Source organism: Theropithecus gelada, chromosome 16 (assembly GCF_003255815.1).
Source record: "Theropithecus gelada isolate Dixy chromosome 16, Tgel_1.0, whole genome shotgun sequence".
NCBI classification, from domain to species: domain Eukaryota; kingdom Metazoa; phylum Chordata; class Mammalia; order Primates; family Cercopithecidae; genus Theropithecus; species Theropithecus gelada.
This window is the reverse complement of record NC_037684.1, coordinates 28,448,874-28,462,089: the sequence shown is the minus strand read 5'-3', so window position 1 is coordinate 28,462,089 and position 13,216 is coordinate 28,448,874. Positions and strand designations below refer to the sequence as shown.

Below are 13,216 nucleotides of genomic sequence, written 5' to 3'. Positions count from 1 at the left end.
CCAAAAAAAAAAAAAAAAAAAAAAAAAAAAAAAAAAAAAATATCTGATTAGGTATATATAGTTTGAAAGAGATGGTGTTTCCTTGACTGAGCATCTTGAGAAATCAAGATTTAGTTGACAATTAGACATGAGAATAGAGAGCTAGAAGACCTTGCATAAACTGATTGATCAAGCGAATAGATACACCAATTATGTTTACAGGAACAGAAAATAAAAGAGACCAACAGAGAATAGATAATAAGGCTGATGGTTTTAAAAAAAAAAAAAAAAAAAAACAGGAAGATTACAAATGACTTATACTGTCTGGATGCGATGGCTCATGCCTGTAATCCCAGCACTTGAGCTGGGGAGGTCAAGGCTGCAGTGAGCCTAGGTAGTGCCACTGCACTTCAGCCTGGGCACAAGAGTGAGAGAGACCCTGTCTCCAAAAAAAAAAAAAAAAAAAGATTTGATCGTAGCCTCATATATGATTTGACTGCCCTCTTGTGGTAATTTACATTTGTCAGTAGTTTAGGGAGACTTGCCTGTATACCAGGATATACAAATTTATGCAAGTACCAAGACAGTTTAATTTCCAGTTTTAAACTTTTCACTTGTGGTAAAACCTTATCCCTTTCCTAAAATATTACTCAAAATCATTATCTCTGTTTACTTTTTTTAAAATAGAAAATAAGCCTAAGAAAGAATTAATTAAAGTTCTGATTCAGAGGGGATATGATTCGGATCCTGTGAAGGCCTGGAAAGAAGCCCAGCAAAAGGTAATCTTGAGTGGCACTTTTCTGTATTGTTAAAGACTATGTATTGTATAATGTTTACGTTTCACATTTTCTAATAAAGCTAGATTTTAATTCATCCTTTAGGTTCCAGATGAAGAAGAAAATGAAGAGAGTGACAATGAAAAGGAAACTGAAAAGAGTGACTCTGTAACAGATTCTGGACCAACCTTCAACTATCTTCTTGATATGCCCCTTTGGTATTTAACCAAGGAAAAGAAAGATGAACTCTGCAGACTAAGAAATGAAAAAGTGAGTTGATGGTAGGATGGTACATGCTGCTTAGTTTTGTTCTAATGGTAAAAGTAAAATTTGTATATTGCATGAAAATGCTGCTTGTGTACATATATTAACTCAATTTTGTAATTATGAAGGAACAAGAGCTGGACACATTAAAGAGAAAGAGTCCATCAGATTTGTGGAAAGAAGACTTGGCTACATTTATTGAAGAACTGGAGGTGTGTAGTTTATAATGCCCATGTTAGAATTTTTATTAATGAAATAGTATATTCCAGCAATACCTTTGTCAACATAGTTAACAATTGGCAATAAAAAGAAAATGAGAGGCATAAGGACAAATTCAAAATAACATATAAAAGAACAGATTATTGGCCAGGCACGGTGGCTCACGCTAGTAATCCCAACATTTTGGGAGGCTGAGTTGGGCAGATCACTTGAGGTCAGGAGTTCAAGACCAGCCTGGCCAACATGGTGAAACCCCATTTCTACTAAAAACACAAAAATTAGCCAGGCATGGTGGTGCATACCAGCTACTCAGGAGGCTGAGGCAGGAGAATTGCTTGCACCAGGAGGCAGAAGTTGCAGTGAACTGAGATCGCACCACTGCACTCCAGCCTGGGCAACACAGCAAGACTCTGTCTCAAAAAAAAAGAAAAGGCCAGATTGTTAAATACTACTTAGAATACAAGGCCAGACGCGGTGGCTCACCTATAATCCCAGCACTTTGGGAGGCCAAGGCGGGCCGATCACCTGAGGTTGGGAGTTTGAGACCAGCCTGACCAACATGAAGAAACCCTGTCTCTACAAAAATTGCAAAATTAGCCAGGCGTAGTGGCACATGCCTGTAATGCCAGCTACTTGGGAGGCTGAGGCAGGAGAATCACTTGAACCCAGGAGGCGGAGGTTGCGCCATTGCACTCCAGCCTGGGCAACAAGAGTGGAATTCCGTCTCAAAAAATAATGCTATTTAGAATACCGTAAATGATACCAGGAGACTGCCCAGACGTTTTTGGACAAAAAAAGGAAAGAGCAGGAGTTGATTTTTGATAAAGGGAAGAACATATTAGGACTGAGAAGATAAAAAGAGCTTAAATGTGGAAGAAGACCACCAACCCAGTCCCCCAAGTCAACTTAAAAGAACAAAGCTGGCCGGGCATGGTGGCTCATGCCTGTAATCCTAGCACTTTGGGAGGCTGAGGCAGGCGGATCACCGGAGGTCAGGAGTTCAAGACCAGCCTGGCCAATATGGTGAAACCCTGTTTCTACTAAAATACAAAAATTAGCCGGGCATGATGGTGGGTGCCTGTAATCCCTGCTACTTGAGAGGCCGAGATGGGAGAATTGCTTGAACCCAGGAGATGATGGTTGTGGTGAGCCGAGATAGCCTGGGCAGCTGAGTGAGACTCCATCTCCAAAAAAAAAAAAAAGAACAAAGCCACAGGGCATGGTGGCTCATGCCTGTAATCCCAGCACTTTGGGAGGCTTAGGTGGGCAGATCAGTTGAGATCAGGAGTTCGAGACCAGCCTGGCCAACATGGTGAAACCCTGTCTCTACTAAAAATACAAAAATTGGGTGTGTTGGCATCCGCCTGTGATCCCAGCTACTCAGGAGGTTGAGGCACAAAAATTGCTTGAACCCAGGAGGCGAAGTTGCAGTGAGCTGAGATGGCGCCACTGCACTCCAGCCTGGGTGACAGAGCAAGACTCCATCTAAAAAAAAAAAAAAAAAGGAGAAAGCAGGGCTATCCAGATGGTTTCAGAAGAGTCTTTGTTACTTAAATCTTCCTAATAACATTTGTTTCTCAACATTATTTTAACGTAAGAAAAAAGGCCAGCACTGTGGCTCACACCTGTAATCCCAGTGTGCTTTGGGAGGCTGAGGCAGGAGGATCACTTGAGATTTAGGAGTTCAAAACCAGCCTGGACAACCTAGGAAGACCTAATCTCCACAAAAATTTTTTTTAAATAGCCAGGCATGGTGGTATGGGCCTATAGTCTCAGCTACTCCAGAGGCCAAGGTGGGAGGGTCACTTGAGACCGGGTGTTCAAGGCTTCAGTGAACTATGATCACATGCCACTGTACTCCAGCCTGGGTGACAGAGCATAACTCTGTCTCAAAAAAAAAAACAAAAACAAAAACAACACCAAAAATGTTATTTCTTAAATTCAACAAGCAAATTTGTATTATTGCACTTCAGTATAGATGCCTAGCTGATTGTAATCAGTTGGTTGGATAAGTATGCATCACTTCCTTTCATATTTTGTATGTGAGTTTACAAATATATATGTATATACATGTTTTATTCTTAGTTTCTCCTTTGTTTTCCTCAAAAAGGTTAAGTGGTAGAAACAGGAATAAAACCCAGTCTTCTGTCTCCACACCTTCCTTTTCAAGGTGTGCTTTAATTACATCTTCACTATTGTTGATAGTATACTAGGTTATAGAGCAATTTATCACAAGTTTTAAGATGTAACAAAGTGAAATCAGTTTAACTGTTGACCGTTTAGATACTGTAATGTTTTTGTTAACATATAAACTTGCTTTCTTATATCCCTTCTGTAGGCTGTTGAAGCCAAGGAGAAACAAGATGAACAAGTTGGACTTCCTGGGAAAGCGGGGAAGGCCAAGGGGAAAAAAACACAAATGGCTGAAGTTTTGCCTTCTCCACGTGGTCAAAGAGTCATTCCGCGAATAACCATAGAAATGAAAGCAGAGGCAGAAAAGAAAAATAAAAAGAAAATTAAGGTAATACTCTCGCCGTGGCTCACACCTGTAATCCCAGCACTTTGGGAGGCCAAGGTGGGTGGATCACTCAAGGTCAGTGGTTCAAGACCAGCCTGGCCAACATGGTGAAACCCTGTCTCTACCAAAAATAAAATTAGGCGGGCATGGTGGCAGGTGCCTGTAATCCCAGCTACTTGGCAGGCTGAGGCAGGAGAATTGCTTGAACCCAGGAGGCGGAGGTTGCAGTGAGCCAAAGTCACACCATTGCATTCCAGCCTGGGCAACAGAGCGAAACTCTGTCTCAAAAAAAAAAAAAAAAAAAAAGGCCGGGCGCGGTGGCTCAAGCCTGTAATCCCAGCACTTTGGGAGGCCGAGACGGGCAGATCACGAGGTCAGGAGATCGAGACCATCCTGGCTAACACGGTGAAACCCCGTCTCTACTAAAAATTACAAAAAACTAGCCGGGCGAGGTGGCGGGCGCCTGTAGTCCCAGCTACTCGGGAGGCTGAGGCAGGAGAATGGCGTGAACCCGGGAGGCGGAGCTTGCAGTGAGCCGAGATCTGGCCACTGCACTCCAGCCTGGGTGACAGAGTGAGACTCTGCCTCAAAAAAAAAAAAAAAAAAAAAAAATGGTAATACTCTTAAAAACATTATGCATAGGCCGGGCGCGGTGGCTCATGCCTGTAATCCCAGCACTTTGGGAGGCCGAGGCGGGCAGATCACAAGGTCAGGAGATCGAGACCACGGTGAAACCCCGTCTCTACTAAAAATAGAAAAAATTAGCTGGACGCGGTGGCCGGCGCCTGTAGTCCCAGCTACTCGGGAGGCTGAGACGGGAGAATGGCGTGAACCCGGGAGGCGGAGCTTGCAGTGAGCCGAGATTGCGCCACTGCACTCCAGCCTGGGCCACAGAGCGAGACTCCGTCTCAAAAAAAAAAAAAAAAAAAAAACATTATGCATAAAATATTGATGCATACCTCCACTTAAAATTGAAAAAAAAGTATACTTTTTTTTTTTTTTTTTTTTTTTGAGATAGAGTCTCGCCGTGTCACCCAGGCTGGAGTACAATGGCAGGATCTCAGCTTACAGCAACCTCCGCCTCCCGTATTCAAGCGATTCTCGTGCCTCAGCCTCCCAAGTAGTTGGGGGCACATCACCACACCCAGCTAATTTTTGTATTTTTAGTAGAGGCGGGGTTTCACCATCTTGGCCAGGCTGGTCTCGAACTCCTGACCTCAAGAGATCTGCCCGCCCCAGCCTCCCAAAGTGTTGGGATTACAGGCGTGAGCCACAGCTCCCGGCCAAAAATGTATAAAATTTCTAATCCCATAGTTCAGAATTTATTCTATATCCAACCCTAACTTTGCTGTCTTTTAGAATGAAAATACTGAAGGAAGCCCTCAAGAAGATGGTATGGAACTAGAAGGCCTAAAACAAAGATTAGAAAAGAAACAGAAAAGAGAACCAGGTATTACAACATTTTTAGGAAAATGGTATAAAGCGAAGATTAAATTAATTGTTACCTAGTACATTCCACATAGATGTTCAAAACCTTTTTGTTGAATTGAATTGAGAAATGTGAAAGAGGACTGTATCTGAATTCTACTTGGACATCTTTTTTTTATTTGAGACAGAGTTTCGCTCTTCTGGTCCAGGCTGGAGTGCAATGGCACAATCTCGGCTCACTGCATCCTTCACCTCCTGGGTTCAAAGGATTCTCCTGCCCCAGCCTCCCGAGTAACTGGGGTGACAGGCATGCACTACCACGCCTGGCTAATTTTTGTATTTTTAGTAGAGACGGGGTTTCACCATGTTGGTCAGGCTGGTCTTGAACTCCTGACCTTGTGATTCGCTCCCCTCCGCCTCCCAAAGTGCTGGGATTATAGGCATGAGCCACTGCACCTGGCCTGGACCTCTTTAATACTGTCCTTGGGATTTGATTCATTGTAGAAAATATTTTGTAATGAAGTAGTTCGTTAATTTGAATTCCTGAACTGGGATCTAAGAAAATACCCAGTTTATTAGATTTCATTTTCTAGCCACTTATGAGGTTCTAGTATATAGTTTCTTAAGGAAAGTGACCACATATTAGTCATGTTTGTATTATATTATCTCTAGAGTTCAACATCATGCTTCGGATATAGGTAATGTTCACTCAATGAACTAAATAGAATTAACAATTCTTTTAATCATTTGATAATGCCTTTACTGTCTACTTTTTTTGAAACATCTTTATTGAGATATTCGCATGCCATATTTGCCCATTTAACATATGCCATTTGGCTGGGCGCCATGGCTTATGCCTTAATCCCAGCACTTCAGGAGGCTGAGGCTGGCGGATCACTTGAGGTCAGGAGTTTGAGACCAGCCTGGCCAACATGGTGAAACCCCATCTCTACTAAAAATACAAAAATTAGTTTGGTGTGGTGGTGTGTGCCTATAGTCCCAGGTACTCGAGAGGCTGAGGCATGAGTTTCGCTTGAACCCAGGAGACAGAGGTTGCAGAGAGCCAAGACTGTGCCATTGCACTCCAGCCTGGGCGACGGAGCAAGACTCCAACTCAAAAAAAAATAAAAGTAAAGTATGCCATTCAGTGGTTTTAGTATAGACACAGTTTTAGTACAATTTATCACACCCCAAGAAAACTGAACTCATTAACATTCATTTGCCATTTGCCACCAACTCCTTGCCCCACTAGGCAACCACTAAAAAATCTACTAAAAATCTGCAGTCTCTAGATTTTCCTATTCGGGGCATTTCCTACAAATTGAATCATATAATATGTGGTCTTTTGGAGATGACTTATTTACTTAACATAATATTTTCAAGGGTAACCCATGTAGTAGCCCATATATTAGTACTTCATTCTTTTTTTTTTGAGACAGAATTTTGCTCTGTCGCCCAGGCTGGCATGCAGTAGTAATGAGATCTCGGCTCACTGCAACCTCCACCTGCTAGGTTCAGGCAATTCTCCTGCCTCAGCCTTACGAGTAGCTAGGATTACAGGCACGCACCACCATGCTAATTTTTGTATTTTTAGTAGAAACAGGATTTCACCAAGTTGGCCAGGCTGGTCTAGAACTCCTGACCTCAAGCAGTCCACCCACCTCGGCCTCCCATTTTGCTAAGCCCATGAAGGTAGACTTCTGTGTTTTATTCTAAGCATTTTATAGTTTTAGCTCTTACATTTAGGTCTGTGATCCACTTTGAATTAGTTTTTGTATATGGTGTAAAGAAGGTGTCCAACCTGATTCCTTTGCAGGTAGATATCCAATTATTTCAGTACCATATGTTGAAAAGGCTTCTTTCCGCAATGTTTGTCTTCACCCTTGTCAAAAATCAATTGACTATAAATGTTAAGGTTTACTTATGGACTCTCAATTCTGTTCCATTGATTGAGCTATGTATCTGTCCTTGAGTATCTACTTTTTTTGAGACAAGGTTTCACTCTGTTGCCCAGGCTGGTCTTGAAATACTGGCTCAAGCAATCCTTCTATCTCGGCCTCCCAAGGAGCTGAGACTATAGGTGCTCACCACCATGACTGGCTAATTTCTAAAAATTTTTTGTATTTTGTAGAGACAGTCCTTTTTTCTTTTTTTTTTCTTTTTTTTTTTTTTTCTTTTTTTCTTTTTTTGAGACAAGATCTCACTCTGTCTCCCAGGCTGCAGTATAGTGGCATGATCATAGCCCACTGTAGCCTCGACCTCCTAGGCTCAAACAGTCCTCCCACCTCAGCCTCCCTAGTGGCTAGAACCACAGGCACACTCCACTATGCCCACTGATGTCTGTATTTTTTGTAGAGATGGGGTTTGGCCATGTTGTCTAGGCTGGTCTTGAGCTCCTGAGCTCAAGCGATGCACCTACCTCACCCTCCCAAAGTGCTGAGATTATAAGTGTGAGCCACCGCACCCAGCTAAGACAGGGTCTTCTATCTTACCCCAGCTGATCTCAAACCCCTGGGCTCAAGTAATCCTCCTGCCCCAGCCTCCCAAAATGTTGGGATTACAGGCATGAGCCACTGTGCCCGGCCACATTGTATTTATTTATAAGATTAAGTGACCAAGCTATATGCACCACAAAAACAGGGACCATATCTGTTTCTTTTCACGATTGTATTCTCAGAACTATCACAGCGGTTAATAAATTTGAAGCATAGATGGATGATAGATGGAGAAAAGTGAGTCTAAGAATATATAAAGGTGGTTGATTTCTATCTCTCCTCTAGGTACAAAGACAAAGAAACAAACTACATTGCCATTTAAGCCAATCAAAAAAGGAAAGAAGAGAAATCCCTGGTCTGATTCAGAATCAGATAGGAGCAGTGACGAAAGTAATTTTGATGTCCCTCCACGAGAAACAGAGCCACGAAGAGCAGCAAGTAAGGAAAACTAAGGAACATTATAGATAAGCTGTAAGAGTGGAATGGCCAATATACTTCAGGGTACTTTGCCCCAGAAATTACTGTGTCTTAATAGAGCAGTAAATTAAAGTAAGTTAAAGCTTTGAAACACTGAAGCATCTTTCAGGAGATTAAAAACTAAAATATTCATGAAATGTTATATCGACCTATGAATTAAGTGTTTCTCCTACTACCCTCTTTGATTTTTTTGTATATGATTTTTTTACTAGCAAAAACCAAATTCACAGTGGATTTGGATTCAGATGAAGATTTCTCAGATTTTGATGAAAAAACTGATGATGAAGATTTTGTCCCATCAGATGCTAGTCCACCTAAGACCAAAACTTCCCCAAAGTAAGTATCTTATCTAATATGGGTTTTTGTCATGATTGTTTCTAATATATTGTTTTTTGCTTAACACCTTTAGAATTGGTTGTCAGGATTTTTTTTTTTTTTAATTCTAGACTTACTAACAAAGCTCTGAAACCACAGAAAAGTGCTATGTCAGGTATGTATTTAAGTAAAAGTAGTGAGACATCTGCCTTACTGGGACACTCAGATCCAACTGGGTTCTAATCCTGGCTACATTATCCAAGTACTTCCTTTGGAAATAAATTTGAGTTCTTAATAACATTATGTTGACACTGTTTGTTGGGTTTAGTTTCACATGTAAATAGGTACTGCATTCAGTATACTAAAAGTAATCATAGTGCTTGCCAGGTACTTTGCTAGGTGCTAAAGATACAAAAAATAAAAACTGTTCTTGCTGATAAAAAATTCAGAAATTAGAACAAAGTTTTAAGAGTATGTTTTAGGCTGGGCATGGTGGCTCACACCTGTAATCCCAGCACTTTGGGAGGCCGAGGTGGGTGGATCACCTGAGGTCAGGAGTTCGTGACAAGCCTGGCTAACACAGTGAAACCCTGCCTCTACTAAAAATACAAAAAATTAGCCAGGCGTGGTGGCGGGCACCTGCAGTCTCAGCTACTCGGGAGGCTGAGGCAGGAGAATGGTGTGAACCCGGGAGGTGGAGCTTGCAGTGAGCTGAGATCAAGCCACTGCACTCCAGCCTGGGCGACAGAGCAAGACTCCATCTCAAAAAATAAAAAAAAGCATGTTTTAAATATTCCAGAAAAGTCACATATTTGGTGTTTAAATAGGAATTCATACCAAGCACAAAGCAGAAAATGGATTTTCATGTGTTGGCTTAAATGTACTATTTTCCTTTCCATTTGAAATGATAGACCTTGAAGCTGATGATGCTAAGGACAGTGTACCACTGTCTTCAAGCCCTCCTGCTACACATTTCCCAAATGAAACTGAAATTACAAACACAGTTCCTAAAAAGAATGTGACAGTGAAGAAGACAGCAGCAAAAAGTAAGCCTAAATCTTTGAGATGGGTTAATGTTGCAATTAACTAACTGGTTTTCATGTGGCAATTTCAATTTTTTATTGCCAAAACTTACTGTTGATATTACAAATTAAACCTTTTCCAAATGGAAGCAATTTCTTTTAGATCTTTATAATCAAAATTAGTAGTCAAGGCTGGTCCTGATTGTTCAGTTACAGATCAAACTCCTTGTTCTACTCTTTTCCCTCCTTCTCACTACTGCACTTAACTAGTCAAAACACAAAACAAAACAAAAGCCAGGCAGAGTGGCTCATACCTGTAATCCCAGCGCTTTGGGAGGCTAAAGCAAGAGGATCGCTTGAGGCCAGGAGTTCAAGGCTGCAGTGAGCTATGATCAAGCCACTGCACTCCAGCCTGAGTGAGAGAGTGAGACCCTGTCCAAAAATAAGGTAGTCCAAATGTTTAAAATCAGCGTGTTTCTCTCAGTACCAGGCTTCATCTAGTTCATTTCTATGACAAGGATAGGATTTATAAGCAATTGCAAATGTTTAATGTAAAACATATTCTTAAAATTGAATGTTTAAGGCTGGATACAGTGGCTCATGCCTGTAATCCCAGCACTTTGGGAGGCCAAGGTGGGTGGATCACCTGAGGTCAGGATTTCGAGACTAGCCTGGCCAATATAGTGAAACCTCATCTCTACTAAGAATACAAAATTAGCCAGGTGTGGTGGCACATGCCTGTAGTCAGCTACTCGGGAGGCTGAAACGGGAGAATCGCTTGAACCCAGGAGGCAGAGGCTACAGTGAGCTGAGATCGTGCCACTGCATTCCAACCTGGGCGAGATAGAGCAAGACGCTATCTCAAAAAAAAAAAAAAAAAAAAATAGAATGTTTAAGAATACTTTGATTCTCTATTTTCACCTCTCTTAGATTGTCTTTTCCTATGTTAAATATACACAGTCATCACATTGCTGAAGAAAGTTCACAATGAGAACAATTCATCTAAGAGTGGCTGTGACTAGGTCGGGCGCAGTGGCTCATGCCTGTAATCCCAGCACTTTGGGAGCCCAAGGCAAGTGGATCACCTGAGGTCAGGAGTTTGAGACCAGCTTGACCAACATGGTAGAACCCCATCTCTACTAAAAATACAAAAAATTAGCCAGGTGTGGTGGCACGTGCCTGTAATCCCAGCTACTCAGGAGGCTGAGGCAGGAGAACCGCTTGAACCCAGGAGGCAGAGGTTGCAGTGAGCCAAGATAACGCCATTGCACTCCAGCCTGGGCGATAGAGTGAGACCCCATCTCAAAAAAAGAGCGGCTGTAACAAATGCCTGTATTGAATTGCAGGTCAGTCTTCCACCTCCACTACCGGTGCCAAAAAAAGGGCTGCCCCTAAAGGAACTAAAAAGGAACCAGCTTTGAATTCTGGTATCTCTCAAAAGCCTGATCCTGCCAAAACCAAGATTCGCCGTAAAAGGAAGCCATCCACTTCTGATGATTCTGACTCTAATTTTGAGAAAATTGTTTCGAAAGCAGTCACAAGCAAGGTGAGTGTTGATTCTAGTCAGTCCTTTTGCTGTAGGTGTTCTGAAACACGTAACTAAGCCATTGCTCTTAATAATTTGGCATGTCTTTAAGAAAATTAACTTTCATAATCTGTTAGCTTTTACTGTACATATTTAGTTTTAACAAAGTTAAATAATGTCACTTATTTGGGCAATGGAAGAGTTGGCTTTAGATCTGCTTTTTATTACTTAGTAGAAAGTAGAAAACTCCTTGAATGTAGTGTCTTGATACATTTTTTTAACATTACAATTATGTCGTCAGATTTACATTGTACAAGTTACCTGGGCTTTTCTCTTTTAGAAATCCAGGGGGGAGAGTGATGACTTCCATATGGACTTTGACTCAGCTGTGGCTCCTCGGGCAAAATCTGTGCGGGCAAAGAAACCTATAAAGTACCTGGAAGAGTCAGATGAAGATGATCTGTTTTAAAATGTGAGGTGATTATTTTAAGTAATTATCTTACTGAGCCCAAGACTGGTTTTAAAGTTACCTGAAGCTCTTAACTTCCTCCCCTCTGAATTTAGTTTGGGGAAGGTGTTTTTAGTACAAGACCATCAAAGTGAAGTAAAGCCCAAGTGTTCTTTAGCTTTTTATAATACTGTCTAAATAGTGACCATCTCATGGGCATTGTTTTCTTCTCTGCTTTGTCGGTGTTTTGAGTCTGCTTTCTTTGGTCTTTAAAACCTGATTTTAAGTTATTCTGAACTGTAGAAATAGTTATCTGGTCACTTCAGCATAAAGCAGTGTGTTTATTAACCATCCACTGTGCTAAAACTAGAGCAGTTTGATTTAAAAGTGTCACTCTTCCTCCTTTCCTACTTTCAGTAAATATGAGATAGAGCATAATTCTCTGTTTTATCTTAGTTTTATACATAATTTACCATCAGACAGAACTTTATGGTTCTAGTATAGATACTCTACACTCAGCCTCTCATGTGCTAAGTTTTTCTTTAAGCAATGAGAAATTGCTCACATTCTTCATCTTCTCAAATCATCAGAGGCTGAAGGAAAACACTTTGGCTGTGTCTATAACTTGACACAGTCAATAGAATGAAGAAAATTAGACTAGTTAGGTTATTATTTCAGCTCTTGACCTGTCCCCTCTGGCTGCCTCTGAGTCTGAATCTCCCAAAGAGAGAAACCAATTTTAAGGGGCACTGGATTGCAGAAGACTTGGGGACAACATTTGCTCCAAGATCTTAAATGTTATATTGATAACCATGCTCAGCAATGAGCTATTAGATTTATTTTGGGAAATCTCCATAATTTCAATTTGTAAACTTTGTTAAGACCTGTCTACATTGTTACATGTGTGTGACTTGAGTAATGTTATCAGTGTTTTTGTAAATATTTACTATGTTTTTCTATTAGCTAAATTCCAACAATTTTGTACTTTAATAAAATGTTCTAAACATTGCAACCCATAGAATGCCTCTTTTAAAACACACACTACACCTTTTCCTTATTCTAAAATATAGTCTTCACTTCCCTTTCAGAAGCATTCCAATCATATTCTGACAGACCTTACAGCCTCTGGCTATGGTGATAGGTCCAAGAGATAGGCATTATGACCTAATTAAGGCCAATAAGGCTCTTTCCTGAGATTTTATACATGAGTACTAAGTTCTTCATCTGCACCACACTTGATCAGTAAATATGCATGTATCTTTTTTTTTAAATGATACCTTCCTTTAACAACTATATTGATAACCTAGTCAACTACTTCATGGTATTAGTAAGATATATTGAGGCAACTGGCTAATCCATTTAGAAAAAAAATCAGATCTCTTTCTTCACACCTTACACCAAAATTAAGCTCAAATAGATGAAATATTTAAATGTCAAAAACTATTTAAAACTATAAAAAAAGTGATCTTGAGTTACAGAGAGATAAACTAAACTAAACCCAAGAGTAGTGTTGACAAAGATATGGAGGAATTAGCCCTTTCAAAGAAATCTGGGCCAGGAGTGGTGGCTCACACCTGTAATCCCAACAGTTTGGGAGGCCAAGGAGGGAAGATTGCTCGAGCCCGGGAGGCAGAGGTTACAGTGACCAGAGATTGTGCCACTGCACTCCAGCCTGGGCAACAGAACAAGTCCCTATCTCAAAAAAAAAAAAAAAAGAAATTTTTTTTTTTTTTTTTTTTTTTATAGAGTA

At 40.8% G+C, this 13,216-nt stretch overlaps 1 protein-coding gene across 1 annotated transcript in view; it reads left to right on the top strand.

Annotated features, from left to right (window-relative positions):
- The window catches only part of TOP2A (DNA topoisomerase II alpha), a 32,862-nt gene extending 20,387 nt beyond the window's left edge, over positions 1-12,475 (top strand). Inside the window, exons 25-35 of the mRNA XM_025361757.1 lie at positions 667-758; positions 861-1,025; positions 1,148-1,231; positions 3,577-3,759; positions 5,116-5,206; positions 7,965-8,117; positions 8,369-8,492; positions 8,603-8,646; positions 9,383-9,517; positions 10,840-11,039; positions 11,359-12,475. Of these exons, the coding sequence (XP_025217542.1) occupies positions 667-758; positions 861-1,025; positions 1,148-1,231; positions 3,577-3,759; positions 5,116-5,206; positions 7,965-8,117; positions 8,369-8,492; positions 8,603-8,646; positions 9,383-9,517; positions 10,840-11,039; positions 11,359-11,487 (1,400 nt within the window). The 3' untranslated portion in view covers positions 11,488-12,475. The remainder of the gene's footprint in view (positions 1-666; positions 759-860; positions 1,026-1,147; positions 1,232-3,576; positions 3,760-5,115; positions 5,207-7,964; positions 8,118-8,368; positions 8,493-8,602; positions 8,647-9,382; positions 9,518-10,839; positions 11,040-11,358) is intronic.
- Positions 12,476-13,216: the final 741 nt, after the last annotated feature.